The sequence below is a fragment of the Myotis davidii genome, unplaced genomic scaffold, assembly GCF_000327345.1.
Source record: "Myotis davidii unplaced genomic scaffold, ASM32734v1 scaffold792, whole genome shotgun sequence".
Classification (NCBI taxonomy): Eukaryota; Metazoa; Chordata; class Mammalia; order Chiroptera; family Vespertilionidae; genus Myotis; species Myotis davidii.
Window position 1 is genome coordinate 614,859 of NW_006283548.1, and position 22,612 is coordinate 637,470.

The following is a 22,612-nucleotide window of genomic DNA, read 5'->3' on the forward strand; positions in this document are numbered from 1 at the left end:
CCGGTTTGCCCTGAAGCGTGTCCTGGATCATGGTGGAGGTCCCCACTGGGGTACCTGGCCAGCCAGGGTGAGGGGATGTTGGTTTGCAGCTGGTCACACACCTTTCAGGGTAGGGGTCCTCACTGGGTTCCTGGCCTGTCTGGGTGAGGGGCTGAGGGCTGTTTTCAGGCTGGCGGGTGACTGAAGCTCCCAACTGCTCCTCTTTTTCATTCTTTTTTTTATTCTGGGCCAGCTTTAGCTCTGACTCCAGCTCTGAGGCCTCCTGTTGCTGAAAGCAGGTATCAGGTTTGTTTGGGTTCTATAATCGAAACACTGTATCAGCTCCAGCTCTGAGATCCGGGTGGGCTGAAAACAGGTTTCTGGGGTTTTGTTTAACTTCTATATTTGTAACAATGTTTCAGACTGCAAGCTCAGAGGCCAGCAAGGCAGGCAGGGAACATTGGTTTCCTCTGTCACTGAAGCAAGCCAGCCTCATGTTAGCTTCAAGCTGATTGGCTGCTGGCCACCATCTTGGCTGGCAGTTAATTTGCATATCTCGCTGATTAGCCAATGGGAAGGGTAGCGGATGTACCCTAATTACCATGTTTCTCTTTTATTGAGAGAGAGAGAGAGAGAGAGAGAGAGAGAGAGAGAGAGAGAGAGATAGGTTTGCATGTAGGTCCACTGGCTGAGGTCATAGCTTTGTGTCCTTCCCAAAGAATTCAGTACACAAGATAGGTAATGTTGAGTGCATGACTATTCATTGAGGAGGAGCCATTATATTTAGTACTTAGTGAATAGTATAACCTCTATCACCAAAAATTTACTGTCTGGTTGGTGAGGTAAAGAATTAACATGTCTACTTTACAAATGAATCGAAGGCATTCATTACACTGCACAGTGTTTGTAAAAACAAACAAACTAACTTTTACATTCAATGTTCGTATTTACAAGAGTGTGCACCTAAAGAGTTTTTTAGGTAGTAGACTTTGATGGGATATAGCTAGAAAAGAAGAGGATAATCATATAAAAAGATCACAGACTAGAATAAGTGGAATGCATATTGAAAAAGAAATGAGAGAAAAGAATTGTCTGATATAAAAGGCAGATGAAAAACATAATAGGAAACTTAGGCCCCTGGGACATAATGGAGAACCTTTAATGTCAGCTCAACTAATTTAAATGTGTTGTGGTAAAACTGGGAGCCAATGAATTTTCTCAAGCATTAAGTGTAGAATGAAAATAGTTTATCTGATAAATACTCTGGTCAGTGTTTCACATGTATACGCTTAATCAATAAATGCTGTTTGACTAGAGAAGTAAGTAGTAGGAAGAGAAATCTGGGGAATTAAGGGAATAAAGAAAGAAAAATAAACAAAAATGTTAAAGAAATCCAAGAATAGCCCAATCCAAAATGATGACAGTGACAACAAAGACATGGCATATATGGAGAGAGAACTAACTTGAAACAATGAAAATTGGGAGTGAAGCCCTAACTGGTTTGGCTCAGTGGATAGACCATCGGCCTGCAGATTGAAGAGTCCCAGGTTCAAATCCAGTCAAGGGTATGTATCTTGGTTGCGGGCACATCCCCAGTAAGGGGGTGGTGTGCAGGAGGCAACTGATCGATATTTCTCACTCTCTATCCCTTTCCCTTCCTCTCTGTAAAAAATCAATAAAAAATATGTTTAAAAAAAGAAAAGAAAATTGGTAGTGAAAATAAAAGGAATTAAAAAATAAATTTAGAGTTCTAGCTTACATTAATGACAAAACAACTTTTTTGGACTAACTTTACTGCAGATAATAAATGTAAAACCTCTAAAACTATTGTTTTAGAAAACAATAATGATGGAACTAAACCAGAGGAAAAACTATCTGGATTCCATATCCAGTAAAATTACCCTTTAAAAATGAAGATAAATTAATTTCAGTTAAAAACAGAATATATTGCCACCAGACCTATACTTAGTTCTCTAGGCTAAAGGAAAATTCAACCAGGTGATAACTGGGATTTACAGAAAAGGAATAAAGAAAGATCACGAGAAATGGTAAGTGTGTGTGTGTATACACATACATATACGTATCTACATATATGTGGCTATATTTTTAAATTATTTTTTTGCATTACGTACACAAGCACACACGAAAATATATAAAAAACAATAGCACAAAGACAGGAGAAATAAGAATGTTACTGCAAGGCTTATATAATTTATATCATGTGGTACAGTACTAATTTTATTAATAGACTGTGATAAATTTAAGATGCAATTTATAATCCCTAGCCTAGAGTGAATACCAAAAATAGTAATGCAAACAGCTTTCTAAAAAGTCAACAGAGGAAACCAAAATTAAATATTATAATACAGTGATTCCCAACTTTTTGGTTTCATAAACCCTTTTAACACTTCCAAAATCAATGAAGAACCCAAGAACTTTTCTTTACATGGGCTGTATCTGTCAATATTTAACATATTGAAATTTAAAAGTGACAATAATAAATTATGTTAAATAATGCTTTTAAAAATATGTTTTCATTGAGTTTTTAGAGAGGCAGAGGGATAGAGAGATAGAAATATCGATCGGCTGCCTCCTGCACGGGCAACATAAATAATATATATATTTATTTTTTTGTTCTTAATCCTCATCTGAGGATATTTTCCACTGATTTTGAGAGAGAATAGAAGGGAGAGAGAAAAACAGAGAAAGAGAGAAACACTGATGTGAGAGAGACACATCTATTAGCTGTGTTCACACATGTCCCGACCAGGGCCAGGGATCGAGCCTGCAACCAAAGTACATGCCTTGCCCAGAATCGAAACCAGGACTCTTCAGTCCACAGGCCAACGCTCTATCCACTGAGCTAAACCAGCTAGGGCACATAAATAATATTTTCAAGACAAAATAATTATATTCTTCAAAAAATAAAAGTGTGAAAATTTTATATTTTTATAAATTAATATTTGGTCTTGAAACAACTGAATTCGATCTGTTGTAATATCATATATCATGTGGCCTCTGGAAAGTTATATTGTGCACTTATGAGAAAAGGGAAAATAACACCCTAGTATTATTCATGTAACAGTTTTGATACGTTCAGGGTCACAGATGTCCCAGGAGCCCCCAAATCAAACTTTGAGAATTGCTGCTATAAAATACTTGATTAACCCAGAAGAAGGCAGAGGAAGAAAACCAACAACAAAAACAAAACAAAACAAAACAAAAAATACAACAACAACAAAACAAGAATCAAAATGGCACATCTAAATCCAACTATATCAATACTGACAATAAATGTCAATGGACTATCTGAAGTCTACAAAAGTAACATAGAGAGATACACTATACAATCTTAAAAAAGTTGGAATAGCTATATTAACACAAGAGAAAATATATTTCAAGATATGGTATATTTAAAAATATTTTATACTCATAAAAGTCAAATATCAAGAAGGTATCACTGTAAATGTGTACGTACCCAGTCATACAGCTTTAAAGTATATGAACAAATTGACATTTAAGGGAAAACACTTAAGAGATAAATTGACAACCATAGCTGAAATTTTAAAACCCGTCTTTCAGTATTTAATATCAACAAAAGAAAAAAATCACTAAGGATATAAATCTGAACAATACTGTCATCTACCTGACATAATTGACATTTCGAAAATAATGTACTCAACTACAGAATACACTTTCTTTTCAGTGTACATGTAACATTCACCAAGACCTACCACCATATGCCGAAACATAAAACAAATCTCAGTATATAGACAAAACAAGAAAACCAAAAAACAAAGAAACAAACAAAATGACCCTAAATCTTAAAGAGTGTGGTCTTCAGACCATAATGGAATTAAATTAGAAACCAGTAAAAATAAAAACAAACATCTACATAACCTTCAAAATTTGAAAATGACTTCTCAATAATCCATGAATCAAAGGGAAAATAACAGTGGGAATTGAAAATACTTCAAATAGAAAAAAAATAATGAAAATATCGAAATTTATAGGACACTAGAGGCCCGGTGCACAAAAATTTGTGCTCTCGGGGGGAAGGGGGGTCCCTCAGCCCGGCCTGTGCCCTCTCGAAGTCGTGGACCCTTCGGGAGATAATGACCTGCTGGCTTAGGTCTGCGCCTGGGTGGCAGAGGGCAGGCCCAATCCCTAGGTGCAGCCCCTGGTCGGACTCAGAGCAGGGCCGATCAAGGGGTTGAGTCGCCGCACCCTGTCACACACAGAGCCACAGGGCGATCAGGGGGTTGGGGCGCTCCCCCCTGTCACATTGATCCCAGTGCCGGCAGGCCTGTCGGCTCCGCTGATCCCAGTGCTGGGAAGCATATTACCCTTTTACTATATAGGATAGAGGCCTGGGGCAGGGGTGGGGGCGCCGCCCTCTATCCCCCACAGAGCAGGGCCGATCAAGGGGTTGAGTCGCCGCACCCTGTCACACACAGAGCCACAGGGCGATCAGGGGGTTGGGGAGCTCCCCCCATCAGCACAGAGCAGGGCGGATAGGGAGGCTGTGGCCCCGCGCCCTCTCACACACAGAGCTGCAGCACGATCAGGGGGTTTGGGCGCTGCCCCCTGTCACATTGATCCCAGTGCCGGGAGGCCTGTCGGCTCCGCTGATCCCAGTGCTGGGAAGCATATTACCCTTTTACTATATAGGATAGAGGCCTGGTGCATGGGTGGGGGCCAGCTGGTTTGCCCTGAAGGGTGTCCTGGATCAGGGTGGGGGTCCCCACTGTCCTGAAAGAAGGTATGTGGTTTGTTTTGGTTCTAATCGAAACTCTGTATCAACTCCAGCTCTGAGATCCCAGCTCTCTGAAAGCTGGTTTCTGGGGTTTTGTTTAGCTTCTATATTTGTTACAATGTTTCTTAAACTGCAAGCTCAGAGGCCGGCAAGGCAGGCAGGGAACGTTGGAGTCCTCCGTCACTGAAGCAAGCAAGCCTCATGTTAGTTTCAAGCTGCCTGGCTGCCGGCCGCCATCTTGGTTGGCAGTTAATTTGCATATCTCGCTGATTAGCCAATGGGAAGGGTAGCGGTCATACGCTAATTACCATGTTTCTCTTTTATTAGATAGGATAGCTCAAGAAGAACTTAAGAGAAAAATATAAATGTTTAAGAATTAGAAAGGTAGAAAGAAGGAACTAAGAAATCAATGAAATAGGCAATTAGTAATAGAGAAAATTAACAAGCCATAAAATCAGTTATTCGATAAAAGTAGTAAAGTTTGTAAATCCGTAGAGGAATTGAAGGGAAAAAAAGAGAAAACACAAATTACCAAAATCAGGATTAAAAGAAGGGTAGTCACTGATGACAATTATTTAGGAAGAAAATTCTGAAGAATCAACAAAAAAATTCAATACTGAAATTCATGGCTAAAAGCCTCATTCTTGTTAAAATATTCTCTTCAAATATTTCTATAGCTTCAACACAGTCCCACTCAAAATTTACGTTAGCTTATTTATTTTAAAAAAAGAAATTGACAAATTGATTCTGTAATTTAGATGGAAATATAAGAACCTGAAATTGGGGAAGAAAATAAAACTAGAAAACTTAGACTACCTTACTTTAGACTTTTACAGATGTATTCCAGCATTTCCCAATCAAGGTTGATTTTCACCCTTTGGTAGACATCTGGCAATGTCTAGATACATTTTTGGTTGTTACTAACTATCTAGGGGAAAAAGGAATGCTATTGGCAAATAGTGGGTAAAGGACAAAGTGCTGCTAAACATCCTATAATACACAGAATAACTCCTCACAACAAAGAATTAGCTGGCCCCCAAAATCAATAGTGCCAAGAATGAAAAAGCCTGACTACATTAATAAAACAGTGTTGTACTGGCATTAGAATAGACAGATCAACAGAACAGAATAGTCTAGAAATAGACCCACACCTTTCTAGTTAACTGATTTCTGACAAAGATGCCAATGCAATTCAGCAGGGAGAAAAGGTGTTTTCAGTAAATGGCACTTAAACAACGGGATATCTTTATGGGAAGGGGAGGGGAATGAACTCATTTCTTACTTCATAAAAATTAATTCAGTGGCTCAGTTGTCTGAGTGTCATCCTGTGCACTTACAGATTGCCAGTTCAATTCTGGTCAGGACACATTCCCCAGTTTGGGGCTCAATCCCCAGTAAGGGGTGTGCAGGAGGTAGCTAATCGATGTTCCATTCTCACATCAATGTTTCTCTCTCCCTCTCCATTCTTCTCTCTTTAAAAATCAGTAAAAACATTTTGAAATATTACTTCAAGATAGATCATAGAACTAAGAGGAAAAGCTGAAACTATAAGGCTTTTGGAAGAAAACACAGGAGAAAATCTTTGTAACTTAACATAAATAAAGATTTCTTAGGAAACAGTAATAACCATAAAAGAAAGGTTGAAATTAATTTTTAAATTAAACTAAAATTAAAAACTTAAGTTCATCAAATTGGAAGAAAATATTTACAGAACACATAAGTGCCAAAGGACATATCCAGAATATATGAAGAACTCCTACAATTTGATAATAAAAGATAAATCAATTTTTAAAATTGGTTCTTTAATTAAGAGTGAGGTTGAACTCTTTATGTTTATTAACCATTTGTATTTCTTCAGTGAATTATCTTTTCATGCTTTGCTCATTTGTATATTGGGTTGCTTTATCTGGTTGAAGATATTGTGATAAAGTGATAATCATTGGTATTCACAATTGATAAAAAATGTGTTTTTATATGGAAAAAAATAAAAATAAAAATCGGGGGGAAAAGTCAACAAAAGATAAAGCAATGGCCATAAACACAAAATAACACTGAATATCATTAGTTATTAGGCAAATATAAACTAAAACTATACCTGTATACCCATGGGAATGGCTAAAATTAAAGAGTGACACAACCAAGTGTTGGTGAGTATGTGGTACAACTAGTACTTTCATGTAAAAAGGTACAAACAATTTTAAACAATTTAGCAGGCTCTTAAAAAATTCAAAATAGACAACAGCAATTTCATACTTAGTATTTATCCATAAGAAATAAAGACACAGGAACTAAGTTAAAAAGGACTCATACAAGAATGTTTATTTTATCTTTATTCACAATAGCCAAACCCTAGAAAGAACCCAAATGTATAACAGAGTGTGGTATCATGGACTATTAATCAGTAACAAATTCATGAAATACCAATACACCCAACATAGATAACTCTCAGATTATATGAAAGTGATAAAAGCCAGACACAAACCTACACATACTGTATGACTCTATTTAAATCAGGTTCTACAACAGGCAAAACTAATTTAAGGAGAACAAAACAATGGTGACCTCAAGTACGGATGTTGTGTGTGAGGTAAAAGTACAATTTTATACAATTTTATCTTTTTCAAATGTTTATCTAGTCTTCTGAAAAAAGACCTAACTTTTCACATATGATGCCTGCCACCTTCATCATGTACTTTCCACTCTATTTTATTTCATTGTTCTATTAATGCCTCACTACTTCACTGCTTTGATTAGAGAAACACAATGTTTTCCTATCAAATAAAGCTAATCAATGCCCCCACTCCCACCCCAACTCCACTACTTATTATACTTTTATAGGGTTTTCTTAGCTATCTTGAGCAAACACCCTGTCCTCTTCTCCTTCCCACCAAAATTTACTTTAGAATCAATTTCTCTATCTTGTGGGGAAAAGCACTGATTTTTATAATTAGGTAAGCATTAAATTAATCTGGAGAAGTTGAGTTATCCTGATCCAAGAACTTGGGATGTCTTTCCAGTTGTTCCAAGTACAGTTTTGTTATTTTAAAGTTTTCCTTGATAAAAGTTTTGAAAAAGATAAAATTGTTAAGTTTCTCTTATAAGATAGCCTCACTCAAGATCACCATTGTAACATTTCTTGTTACATTTATTCTGAGGCATTTTGTCTTTCTGTTGCTGTAATAAATGGACATTTGTCCCCATATCTTCCAACTGGCTATTACCTGCTTATATGAAAGTTACTGTTTTTTGTTCATTAATTTTACATTCTGTTACTTCACGGAGTTCTCATTGCTTACATTAATATTTTTTTCTATATTGACTTAATTTTTCCCAGGTACCTTTTTCAATTCTTATGCGTATAAACCTTCTCCTTGTCTTACAGTGACTAATATCTTTAATTTATTGGTATTTGTGTTGAGGTGTGAATGTGTGTTTGTGAACTTTTAATGTTAAAAAGATACTATCAAATCCATATTATTGTTTTACTTCAAACTGGTGATGAATTCTCTCTAGTGAGATAAAGCATCTCTGACCTGTTTTCCCCCCTAATGACACATTAAATATGATGCTAGTCTTTGAAAGATGCTTCACTCCTCTAATTATCCAAAGTAACCTAAGAGTTGGGTTATGTTTTTGTGTGTGTGTTTTTTCTAAATCAAAATGAAGGTAGAATCTCACACTGCCTTGACAATTAACCAAGCAGTATTTTCCTTCCTCCGATCTATTAAAGTGATGAAACAAATGTATCAATAAAGCACATAATACTGAACTGACCTATATTCTTGTGATGAACCTCATTTGATCATGGTATGTTACACTTAATAAGCTGTTTAATTTTATTTTGAACATTTAAATGAAACTGGTCAGTAGTTTTCTTTTTTAGTGTTATCTTTATTTAGTCGGGATTTGATATCAGTATTTAGCTTAAATAAAAGACTGGATGGTTTTCATACTTTACGTTCTGGAATAGTACTAGAAGTATGTGTACTGGAATTATATACTCTGAGGTCTCAGAGTACATGAAAGATTTCTGGGCCTGACTGTCCTTTGAATGATAAAAAAATTTAAAAGATGAAAATGTCCCAAGTTAAGGAAACATGTATGAAAGTTGTACTGTGTATCTAGAAATTCTATATTGATCTACGAGCCTCACGTTTTTGTCTACTCTTAGAGCAAATATCTAAAGGCTTAGCTCAAAACAAATTAAAAACCTTTATAAGGAATCCAATAAAGGAATAGTAATGAGACAATACTTCATTTAAACTGATTATCAAGTATTATATAACATAAAATGATGTAAAATTCCATAACTTAATTTTTATATGAAACTAAAGGTTACACTTACTATGTAAATTAAGGATTTCTAATATTTTGGTATGTATAAATTAAATAGATGCATTGACAGAGTAAGTCCAACTTTCAAGTTTTCTTCTTAGCATCATGTCTAACGTGATGCTCTGTACTGTACACACAAGGACAACTGGAATTCTCACAATTTTTTTTAAAATATATTTTATTGATTTTTTACAGAGAGGAAGGTAGAGAGAGAGAGAGCTACAAACATCGATGAGAGAGAAACATCGATCAGCTGCCTCCTGCACATCTCCCACTGGGGATGTGCCCGCAACCCAGGTACATGCCCTTGACCGGAATCGAACCTGGGACCTTTCAGTCCGCAGGCCGACGCTCTATCCACTGAGCCAAACCAGTTTCGGCATTTCTCACAATTTTTAAGAAAGGTTCTTTGTAGCCTGGTTGGTATGGCTCAGTGGTTGAGCATCACCTATGAACCAGAAGGTCACAGTTAGATTCCCAGTCAGGGCACATGCCCAGGTTGCAGGCTCAATCCCCATGGGAAGGGGGTTGGGGGGTGGGACGGGTATGCAGGAAGTGGCCAATCAATGATTCTCTCGCATCACTGATGTTTCTATCTTTCTCCCTATCCCTTCCTCTCTGAAATCAATAAAATATTTTTTTAAAAGGTTCTTTGTAACTATTTTATCATCAGTGTTAATGATGTTGTTTTAACTGCTGCTATTCTTTAAGTCTTATTTTTGTCTGTACTTTCCTTGAACTCCTTGAACACTGGAATATAGAGATGGATAGAGGCAGGTAGGCCTATTAATAAAGCTAAAAAATAATTGGGTCAAACAAGTGAACCACTCTTCCTGGAGTTTCCTATATGTACTTTAAAAGAAATTAAATACCATAAAAGACATTTAGTCAATATGAAAACTGTAAGAAAATGTAGTATACCAAGTATAAATACTAAACATTCACCAGTCACCTAATACAAGACTAAGATAATTTACCATTACAGTATTTTAAATGTGATAGAGAGCATAGTAAGCAAGTAAAAAAACAACTTACCATTTGACAGCTAAATTCTGTACCTCTCCATTTTTATCTTCCAGTAACTTCAAAATCATTTTCACTACTTTCCTTTCACTATCATCATCCAACTTGATAGAATCTTTCTGCAGTTCTGTCATCAAATCATTTGTAGCCATAAACCTACCAAAAAATTAAAATTTGTTAATTTCAATAAGATATCATTACCCAAAATTATCTTTTCCAGGTTAGTCTTGATTTCACATTTACTGACCCTACAGTGAGTGATCTTTCATTCTAATTAATTGCATCACTGCTTTTAAGGGTAGAAAAGCTCCTCCTAATTTTTTCTTTGCATGCGATTTGAGTTTTACCTAGGAAGCCTTTTTAACAAACATTAAGAATACCTTCTTAAGTAATACTGTGTGTTACATATTACAAAGTAATACAAATTCTCATCTCCATCCCAACTCCCACCACTAGGTATCAGGTGTCTTTTCAAAGTGATAATGAGGTGATTCTGGAAAGCTGTTCCACCTGACATCCAAGCCCCTCCCCTTAAGAACCACTGCCAAAGGAAGGTTTAATACTGAACAGCCTGACAAAATCCCCACTGATTAACTGTCTAATCTCAGTTTTAAATAAAAGGACTGAACAGAAGATATAAATAAGGTAAACAGGCTTGCAGATTTCTTCCCTTATACCTCACCAGACAGTTCATTGTTTTAAAAGTAATTTTGCAGAATATCAGATAAGCCCATTGAAATAAAGCTCCAAAAATCTGTTTAAAGACCAAATGAATTTTCCCCATAATTCTTGGCTCCCCTTTACCTAAAAAAAGAATCTAACAGAAATAACTACTTAATGCCTTTTTCTTTTATTTCAACCAGATCCAGTTTGAGCAAAATTTAAATATTTTATGTTACATGCAGAAATGCCAAAGATCCATGTTTAAATCAATTAAATTAGAGCTAAAATGATAAGTTTTTTGACAATTTTCCCAATTTCTTGATCAGACTACTTTAGTAATGTATGTATCTATTGGGATTTTTATCAGCTATGCAGATAATCTGATAACTTAGGCAATAAGTTATGCCGCAAGAATTTGGCAAAAGAACTTAATTTAGCAATTCATCAATTATAAGACAATTTAAGGATAAGTCCAGTAACTAGTATGTTCATTTAATGCTAACTTCACAGTTTAAAACTACATGCAAGCACAATTCTTATCAAATTTTGTAAAGGTAGTTTGGCTCTCTCCTGCATGCCCCCTTCTGGGGAACCAAGCCTAATACCAGGCATGTGCCCTGACCAAGAATGGAACTGTGATATCCTGGGAACTGGGTCAACACTCAACCACTGAGTAACACTGGCAGATTAAGCATGTAATAATTCTCCTAATTGGAAGCCCCTCTCCATTTTATATGACAAAAGTATATTAAAACTACACAATATTCTGGAAAGTAAAATAAAACAAACTGAATAACACATGAAGGCAGGCACTTTTACACAGAAAACAAAAGCATCTTAACCATTTAACTTAGGTAAAATTCATTAAATAACCATAGTAATTAGCACCTCTAAGAATCCCTGAAATGCTAATCATGTTAAAGAAAAACATGACGACCATCAATTTCAGTAAAAAAGCAGATAAGCCCAATGTAGAAAAATATTTTGCTTCCGGGATCGATCCCCAGTAGGGGGCGTGCAGGAGGCAGCTGATCAAAGGATCAACCAGTTGCTTAGGGTTTTATATATCCTATATAATAAAAGGCTAATATGAAAATTGACCAAACTGCAGAATGACCGGTCCTATGAAGCACACTGACCACCAGGGGGCAGACGCTCAACACAGGAGTGGTCAGTGCACTCCCATAGGGGCAGCACCACTCAGCCAGAAGCCAGGCTCACAGCTAGCAAGTGCAGTGGTGGTGGCGGAAGCCTCTCCCGACTCTGCGGCAGTGCTAAAGATGTCTGACTGATGGCTTAGGCCCGCTCTCCATGGGGAGCGGGCCTAAGTCGTCAGTTTGACATCCCCCAAGGGCTCCTGGGCTGTGAGAGGGCACAGGCTGGGCTGAGGGGACCCCCCACCAAGTGCACAAATTTCATGCTCCGGGCCTCTAGGATAGATATAAAAGGCTAAATATCCATCCATCGACCGGTAGCTATGATGCACACTGACCACCATGGGGCAGACGCTCAACACAGCAGTTGCCATGACACTCACTGGCCATTTAAAAATAAATGGCACCACGGACCTGTCGCCGACAAACCAATACTCGGCTTCCCCTAAGTGGGACACAGGCCCCACCCCCACCCCAGAGTGACACCCCACCAAATTGCAGCCAACGCTACTAAGACCCCATGGCGCAAAATGCAGCCCATAGTCCAGCCAAGGCCAGAAATGGTCGCTGTGGGAACCAGGTAATGATGTCACGTAGCAACCGTGGCTTCCTCTCCCTAGCGACTAGCCTCCTTGGAGTTTCTTCAGCCCAGGAACCCAGCTTGCTTTATAGCCAGGTGCAAACATTTTGCAGTTTAACCAAATGTTTGTGAAGCATTTTCCTGTGCTTCATCTCCTTTGATCCTCACAGAAGTCCTGGAGTAGGTAGATAGGAGACTTGGTAGAATCTTATTATCTTTTCAGTCCGGGAGCATCTCCCCCAAAAAACTACATGTCAGATTTGTTTAGGCATAAGTTATAGTGCTGTTGGCCTTGAGTTCAATATTATGAATCAATATCCTATATAATAAAACTCTAATATGCAAATTGACCAAACATCAGAACCACCAGTCACTATGACATCCACTGGCTCCCAGGGGGCAGACGCTCAACGCAGGAGATGCCCTACACTAGTATTCTAATAAAGAAGTCTCCTGATTTTCAAAAAACTATTAATGGTTAACTTTTTTTAAAAAAAGAGTTAAAATGAGCACCAGCAAAATTAGCAATAGCTAATATTTTTAAAAACCAGAAAAATTGGATATAGTATGAGGTTACAATAAGAGTTACCCCTGAATATTTCTTCCTTATGTTAATTTAATATCAGAAATTATATTAAAAATCTTCTTATAAGGAAATTGACCATTTTGAATGTTCTCTATGGCAGATTGAAAAGCTAGTTGGTAAACTGTCCCTTGAGCATTTACTCTTTTAGGCATGATACTAATGGCTTGGATAATAAACAGAGACTCAGTCCCTTTCTCTTAACTTTTTCATCTACTAATGGGAAGACTAGTAAAGACAAATTTCAATCTTACAAATTTTTAAAAACAATACTTAAAGGCATTTGGCAATGATCACTCCAAAAAACCGATGCTTAGTTTGGGTTTAAAAAGATTAATAGGGGTTTGCATTAGGAAAGCTGGTTTGGAATTTTAAATTTTTTATCTTTGTGTGGGTGGTAGTGGTGAATAAGTACCTCAGTGTAAAGCACTAAGGAGCAGTGCAGTGGAAAGTCGATCTGATAACCAAGAAGGCAAATAGGGTATACAATGTGGATATGCCGGACAGAGATGATTTATACCCATGTGGACAGAGTGGAATGGTGAGAGAGTTCAAAACAGTGCTCAATTTAAAACTTATTAACTATATTTCTGGATCACAGTTGATTATGGGTAACTAATACTGCAGGAAGAGAAACTGTGGATAAAAAGGCACTAATGTATCTCTTCTCAGTCTACTTAGTGTCGGGTTTTATACACAATTGTGCTTTTTGCTGGTAATTTCGCTATTTAAAATGACCCCCAAGAGTAGTGCAAAAGTACTGTCTAGTATTCCTAAGTACAAGAAAGCTGTGATGCATCTCCCCCAAAAAACTACATGTCAGATTTGTTTAGGCATAAGTTATAGTGCTGTTGGCCTTGAGTTCAATATTATGAATCAATATCCTATATAATAAAACTCTAATATGCAAATTGACCAAACATCAGAACCACCAGTCACTATGACATCCACTGGCTCCCAGGGGGCAGACGCTCAACGCAGGAGATGCCCTTTGGTTGTCAGTGCACTGCCACAGGGGGTGCGCTGCTCAGTCAGAAGCCAGGCTCACAGCTGGCGAGTGCAGCGTTGGTGTCAGGAGCCTCTCTCGCCTCTTCTGCAGGCGGGCGGAAAGGAGCAAGGAGTCCCAGACTGAGAGGGGGCACAAACCAGGCTGAGGGACCCCCACTCCCCCCAGTACACAAATTTTGTGTAACGGGCCTCTAATATATTAAATAAGGTGTTTTTAAACAGAAACACATATAACACCAAGTTACAAACCCTGTATTTCCCCTAAAAGCAATGGTTCAGAATAGCTAATTGAATCTTCATAGCAACTTTGAATAATGAGAACCAACCCTGAGATTTACAAGGTTAAAATTAAGAGGACTCTGAAATTGATTAGATATGGGAATGGTAAGACATGAGTTAGGGCCCTAACCTGTTTGGCTCACTGGATAAAGCATCAGCCTGTGGACTGAAGGGTCCCAGGTTCAATTCTGATCTAGGGCATGTACCTTGGTTGTGGGCACATCCCCAGTAGGGGGTGTGCAGGAGGCGATTGATTGATGTTTCTCTCTCATCGATGTTTCTAACTCTTTATCCCTCTCCCTTCCTCTCTGTAAAAAAAATCAATAAAATATATTTTTAAAAATAAAATAATAAATAAAAAGACAAGAGTTAGGAAATGGACAGAGAAGAAGAAAACCACAGGACTCAAATGTGACAGTTGAATAGGTATCCTGTCCAGAGTCTTAATGTTATTAAACAGCCACTGTCACATCAGATGTCTCATCTTACAACAGAAGAAAGGATTAATAAGCCTGGCTCAACTACAAACTACATAAAATGGCTACTCTTCTGATCTGAAACAACAAAATATTAGCAATAGTGAAGATGTGAGCTGAACATCATGAATTAATGTCCTGCAGCCCAAATTCACCTCCCTTTGGCCAAAAATGAAAACTGAGAAAGCAGCAGCAGCCACTGAAGTCCAGGAGTTGATCTGAGGCTCATACCTAAACCTCAATGTTACTCCAAACTGATCTGATGTTTATAGCTAAAGCATATTGTTTCATCAACATAACCTCACAGAACAACCATATCATACAAGGTCACTAAGCAACATAAAATACCAAAAACTTCCTCCTCTCTTGAGTGACTGACCAATTATAGCTCTTCCTCTGCTTTAGTCCGCCCTACCTGTAACATTAAGATGTCAAATGATGAAAGTGCCCTGGTTTCAGACAACATCCAATCTAAACCAAGTCTCCACTTCATTATATCGTTTTCCAAATTACCCAAATAAATAGGTCCCAACCCTCTTGCTGAGACACCCCATAGTGTGTGTGCTCCCTTACTATAATAGTAATAAACCCAAGCTGTGTCAGGGATAACTATATAAAATAATTTCAAGAAGGAAAAAGTAGTAAACTGCTTACATATCAAATACCCACTAAATTAGTTACATGAAGATTGTCAGGAATTTGGGGGAAGAGTAATTTAAGCGAACTTAGGTGGGCAACACCTAAGAAGTTTAAAGTTTATCTTGTAATCAATGGGAATCAGGGGAAGGATATGATCAGGTCAGGAAGAAAATTCTAATAGAAGAGTTACCAACAGATTGGATTAAAAAGAGGCCTGAGCCCTGGGCTGTGTGGCTCAGTTGTCAGAGCTTAATTCCCTGCACCGAAGAGTCTTAGAGTTGATTTCTGGTGAGGACACATATCTAGGTTGCAGGTCTGACCCCAGTCTTGTAAGGGAGGCAACTGATCAATGTATCTCTTTCACATCAATGTCGTCCCCCACCTTCCCCCCTTCTCTAAAATCAACAACAATAATAATAATAGCAGTAATAATAAAAAGGCCCTACAGGGTGACTAATTTGAGAGGAAAGGTAAAAGAGTGACATCAAGGTTTTCCAACTGGGACATTTGGTGAATGGTAATGTAACAAGACAAAATTAGAATTAAAATAAAGGTGTAATTTAAGGTGAGAGAGGGGGAAATTAAGATGTTAACTTTTAGACTCCCATGGGAGTACCACTTGGATATAACTTACAGGCAGTGCCATTCATTTATTCAACAAATATTTTGGGGATATTATCATTAGAAACTGTGCCAAGCCCTGCAAACACAGTTATGAACAAGACAGTCATGGTCTGGAATTTCCACACCTGGCTTATTCTACAAAACTGAAAATTCCTTAAGGAGAGAAATTATTCAATGCAGAGACATAAATAATGGTAGAAATAAATATCTTGTACTACACAATGAGTAATTCACCACAACCTTTCCCTCATGTGTAAACACAATTTTACCCTTGTGGTCAACTGCATCAAAAATCTAAATGTATGCCGAAACCGGTTTGGCTCAGTGGATGGAGCGTCGGCCTGCGGACTGAAGGGTCCCGGGTTCGATTCCGGTCGGGGGCATGCACCTGGGTTGCGGGCACATCCCCAGCGGGGGATGTGCAGGGGGCAGCTGGTCGATGTTTCTCTCTCATCGATGTTTCTGCCTCTATCTCTCTCCCTTCCTCTCTGTGAAAAATCAATAAAATATATTTTAAAAAAAAAATCTAAATGTATGAGCCAACTGCTTCACCCAGTGAACCAACTCTCTCTCAAAGATCTTGTACACACACCACTGGAATTTAGCTTTTTCTTATTTATTCCCTTAGAGCAGTGGTTCTCAACCTTGGCTGCACATTAGAATCACCTGGGAATCTTTTTAAAATCCTGATTTCTGGGCCTCATCCTCCGGAAATTCTGTTTCTTTGTTATGGGGTGGGGCCACAACATTAGTAAAAAAGAAACAGAATTCCCGGAGGATGAGGCCCAGAAACCAGGATTTTAAAAAGATTCCCAGGTGGTTCTAATGTGCAGCGAAGGTTGAGAACCACTGTCTCAGAACCATGAATTAACTTGGTTCAGTCTTAATATTGTTCATGTAAACAAAACTAATTTTTTGTCATCTTTCTTCTTACCAGTTCCCTCAATGAGGTCAGTGGTGAGCTGCAATATAATCAGTGTTACCAGTATACCTATATCAAGAAAAATCACGTAGCCCTAGCTGGTTTGGCTCAATGGATAGAGCGTCAGTCAGCCTGCAGTCTGAAGGGTCCCAGGTTCAATTCTGCCCAAGGGCACATGCCTGGGTTGCAGGCTCAGTCCCCAGTAGAGGGTGTGCAGGAGGCAGCCAACCAATGATTCTCTCTCATCATTGATGTTTCTATCTCTCCCTCCCTCTCCCTTCCTCTCTAAAATCAACAAAATATATTTTTTAAAAAAGAAAAATCACGTAAGTGAAACCAAGTAACTTACTGCCATCGACCTGCATGGTACTTAAAAATGCCCCCCAAATCACCTTCTTATTCTCTACAAATCTATTTCTTCTGCTTAAACCTACTTTTTTTTCGAGCACAAGCAGTCCAGTTAACTTCACTTAGTATTTCCTGTTACATTTTTGTGAATGCCCACACAGTACTGTCAGCTATGTTACAGGATCTCTAATGTCCCTTCCAGCTCTGAAAGCCTGATTCCATTTAACAGGACTGAGGTTTTTATTAGCATTTAAACAGCTTTCAAGAGAAAATGATTTCCAATATTCAAAACACAAATACATTGGGTAACACCCAAACCATTATCAAGCTAAGAAATTCTACAATGCAGTGAATTATTTTAGATTTTATAAAATGGTATATAAAAAATACATTGGCCCTGGCTGGTGTGCCAAATGGTTAGAGCATTGGCCGGTGTAACGAAGGGTCTTGGGTTCAATTCCTGGTCAAGGGCACTGTACCTGGTTTGCAGGTTCAATCCCCACCCCAGTCTGGTAAAGTGAAGAAGGCAACCAATTGATGTCCCTCACATCGCTGTTTCTTTTTTTCTTTCTCCCTTCCTTTCACACTCCCTCTTAAATAAAATAAAAATAGATTGGTAGATTTCATACTGGCTTCTGGAGGAAACTTCCCCAAATCCCTACATGCTTTTTTCTTCACTTGAACTAAAATCCAATTCAACTAAACAAGTAGTTTTTGGGAACCTACATGGTCAAGGCACTAAACAGAGTAAAGAATTCAGTTCAGTTAAGACAAGGTTCCTTACCCTCAAAGAGTTTCCAGAACAATACTCACCCCCAAGCTAGGTACAGTCAAGATAATCTCCCTCTTTCCCCCAATGAAATGTTGTACATGTGCTTTCTTTTTAAAAAAACTTTTAATTATTGTTTATTTGTAACCCTCACCCAAGGATATTTTTCCATTGATTTTTATAGAGAGTGGAAGAGAGAGGGAAAGACAGAAACATCGATGTGAGAGAAATACATCAATTGGTTGCCACCTGCATGCACCCTGCCCAGGGCCTGGGCCAGGGAGGAGCCTGCAACCAAGGTAGACGCCCTTGACCAGAACTGAACTCAGGACCCTTTGGTCCGAAAGCCAACGCTTTATCCACTGAGCCAAACCGGCTAGGGCTGTCTGTATACTTTCACACTGTTTTCTCTACATACAATTTAAAGAACTAGCTTAGACCCTCAGACCCTCTACAACATGAATCTCCTTGCTTTTTCATCTTCTCTGCCACTTCAGCCTACAAAGACATATTGCCATGGAGTACTTATCTTTTTTACAGTAGTGTCTTAACCACTCAGCCAGCATGCAGATATTATTGTGGGCAAGCACCAGATCTTCAACTTTTTGTATTCTCTCTTACGGAATTATTAAGAGCTTCTTCCAGCACAATATATTCCCTAAGTCTAACTTGGAACTGAAAATTAAGGACTTACTTTCAATGTCCCCTAGTCAAAACCCTGGAGAAGGAGCATGAAGTGTTCATGTTCTGGAGATATCTGGAAAACCTAGATCCACTACTGTCAAGCTGACCTCGGGCAAGTAATTAACATGACCATTCCAGTTTCCTCAGCTGTAACAGAGATTGTTAGTATCCACTTAACTAAATAGGATCACCCTGGGGGGCAGAGGGGCCTGGATTGGAGCACTCACCAAAAGGTGGGTAGGTTCGATTCCAGGTGAAGGCATGTAAGGGTGGCAACCAATCAATGTTTTATCTCTCACTCTCCCTTACAAAAAAGAAAAGAAAACACAAAAACAAACGAATTTAAAACAACAGAAAAACAATATGTCCTCAGGTAAAGATTAAAAATAAACAAACAGTATCAAGTGCATAAAAACCCACACTAACCATTATTATTAACTACTAGAGGCCCAGTGCACAAAATTCATGCACTCAGGGATGGGGGTGGGGGGAGATCTCTCAGCCCAGTCTGTGCCCTTTCACAGTCCGGGAGCCCTTGGGGGATGTCTGACTGTTGGACATCCTTAGTGCTGTTGTGGAGGCAGGAGAAGCTCCCAGCACTGCCATTGCACTCACCAGCTGTGAGCCCAGCTCAGGGCTTCTGGCTGAGTGGTACTCCCCCTGTGGGAGCACAATGACCACCAGGGGCAGCTCTTGTGTTGAGTGTCTGCCCCCTGGTGGTCAGTGCACGTCATAGTGACCAGTCGTTCCACCGTTCAGTCTATTTGCATATTAGCCTTTTATTATATAGAATTATGAGCAGAGAGATAAAAGGTAAACTTTTTCTTTAGCTCTTGATTCATTAGAATACTTTAATTCAGCTGGTGGTGAAGTATCCTATATAATAAAAGCCTAATATACTAAGTGTCCAATCCTCCGTTTAACCAATCAAAGTGTAATATGCTAATGATATGCTAAGGCCGCTCAACCACTATGATGTACACTGACCACCAGGGGGCACACAGTTGACCGGTCAACCAGTCGCTATGATGTGCACTGATCACCAGGGGGCAGATGCTTCAACCAGTAGATTAGCTTGCTGCTAGGGTCTGGCCAATAGGGGCTGAACGAGGAGCAGGCCTAAGCCGTCAGTAGGACATCCCCCCGAGGGCTCCCAGACTGCGAGGGTGCATGTCGGGCCGAGGAACCCTCACCCCCTCAAAGTGCATGAATTTTGTGCATCAAGCCTTTAGTATAAAAATAAAAGCAGAACTTTGTTATCTCAACCCAATATTAATATTCATAAGTGGGGCATTCACATGATTCATGCATATTGTTTTCAGTATGGTATCTACAGACTTACCTACCTACTGGTACTAAACCTTAATATATATCCCACCTTCAAAATATACAAAATACTAACCACAGAAAAAAAAGGCATTAGTTTTCTGTTTTTTCAATAAATTGAGCCTATGATTTAAGTCCCACAAAACAATTCTTTTAAAGTGATGACATTTCAAACTTTGAAGCCTGCACATACTTTTTACCTTCTTTGCATTAATGGACGAAGAGTTATCCACAGAAACCTGAAATTCCTGGCTTGTAAGGGACCTTATGTAATCACCCATGTACAAGTCTCTCAAGTGAAAATTTAATTCTAAATTAAATAGCCTGCTCAAGATCTCACAGATATTTCACAACAAAAAAATCCTACATGACCAGAACTCATATCTTGAGACTAGTAGGTTTTCTGTTTGGAGTCCACCATGGGAAGAATACATTTTTTTCTTCCTTTTAGATGATTTTTTTCCCCTTTACCCCTTGGCACAAGGTAGAGTGGTTTGCACATGTTAGATACTCTATAATGTTAAGTAGCCTTGTCCTCACAACCTTCTGGCACTAGGTATTTTAAAACATGTAGTAGAAAAACTCTGATATTTACATCAAAATAAATAAACAAGTAAATAAATTTCTAATGAGAAATTAGAAAGCATTATTTTAAAACAGAATGTATTCAAGTAAATGCCTATACTGAAAAACCTCCAAATACTCACTATTTTAATTAATCTCTTAAATGTCTGTAATATACATAGTGCTTTAGTTCCAAAGACTGTCTTGTCTGTTAACTGGATGGTTTGAGCATATCACAAGTCTTTAAAACAGAATTAATAAAAACTCTTAATGATGCCAAATTACTAGAAGTCAATTATTGTTCCTGAACATATCTCCTACCTAAAATTATCTTCTATAATACTTCTACGAACTATTATAAATATTTCAATATTACACTTTTCGGAGAATAATCCTCCAAGCAATGTTTTGATTTATTCCAGCTCAAACTGATAGACAATCCTTATCAAGTTCAATAATGACTGTAGCTTAACATCAGAGCATTAATTCTTTCAGTTTAAAAACCAAAAACCAAAAAGCATGTGTGTATTTTTGTCTTTACAGGAAATTGAAGAAAGCTTCAGTCAATAATCACATATGCATATTATATTTAATTTCTGTATTCTAAATATATTACCCACACAAGTCTGATTAGTTTAACAAAACTGGACTATTATTATAGGGAAAGTGTTATCTTTATACTGAAATTGAACACAATCAAAATGAAATTTAGTACCATACACTCCACTAACTGGAAGTTAGTTTTATTTAAACTTCAATGGCTTGAGTTGGGAGCAAGCAAAGCTGCAAATGGAAGTAAAGAGCATTCAAATCCTTTTTTAAAAAACAACCAACAACCAAAAACTTTTATTCCCCCTAAAAATCTTGATTTTGGCACTGGAACTATACAAATCTAAACATCAAAATACCCAAAATAAACAAGCCTCCTCCAAAAAGTCACAACACCAAATCTTTAGTATTAGCAAACTAGATTTTAAAAGTTTCAAATATGATACTAAAAAACCCCCTAGGTGGCAACTTTCTAAAAATCACTTGGCTTTGAATAAAACTGTATTTCATTGGCCATTTTAATATGCCAGCACATCAATTTATTTAGGAACACTCTACATTTTCATTGTTCTTGTTTCACAAATCAGAAAATTTCTTCCTGGTAGATAAGATTTAGACATGTTTTCAGGCGTTAAAGCATACTGTTCATACCACAAATAAATACATAAGCTCTTCAGCCACAATTTTAATGGAAGACGCTATGTTCTTTCAAAATGCACACAAAAATACAACCACTAAACCTCACAGAACAAAAAGAGTATCAAATAAAGAAAAACACGTTTGGTTTAAGATCGAGAGCTTTTTTAGTTTGGGATGGGATGGGAGGCGGGAAGGAAGGATTGAAAATTTTACCGTATTGCAAAAATGAAAAATCAAGGTAATCCGTGAAAACAGAACAACTCTTGCACATGCATGTTACCAAGGTCTGGAACCCACAGTGTGAGTCTTCTGGAACAGAACTGCTATCACATGGACCATCCCCCCCTCAGAAACTCTGCTTTTCCAACAAGACCCATTTGCTCGGCTTGCTTTGCTGTTTACGGATCAGCAAGTCGCCTTCGGGGCAGTACATTTTGGATCTCAAACAAATAAAACTGAAACCCCGAGTTCCTGCTTGGGTTTTACCTGACCAGGGAACATGACAAGAGATGCTGGCGGGAAAACCCGACGAGTCCAGTTCCCTCCGTCCTGAATGCCCTCCCCCTTCACCCCCCGCCCACGAATGAAACAGTCCAAAGGAAAAGTTTATAACTTAAATAGGAGGAGGGCTCGAAACCAGCAAAGCGTGCAAGACGAACGCCCCGAGGCCCGCTCGCCGCTGCGGGAGGGGAGGAGGCTCGCGGCTGGGCCC

At 38.3% G+C, this 22,612-nt stretch overlaps 1 protein-coding gene across 2 annotated transcripts in view; it reads right to left on the bottom strand.

The window, feature by feature from the left end:
- CAND1 (cullin-associated and neddylation-dissociated 1) overlaps positions 1–22,612 on the bottom strand; it is a 58,084-nt gene that overhangs the window by 34,765 nt on the left and 707 nt on the right. For both annotated transcript variants that reach the window (XM_006753771.2, XM_015565054.1), the window contains exons 2-3: positions 15,038–15,044; positions 10,106–10,251 (exon numbers count right to left, since the gene is read on the bottom strand). In XM_006753771.2, the coding sequence (XP_006753834.1) occupies positions 10,106–10,251; positions 15,038–15,044 (153 nt within the window). The remainder of the gene's footprint in view (positions 1–10,105; positions 10,252–15,037; positions 15,045–22,612) is intronic.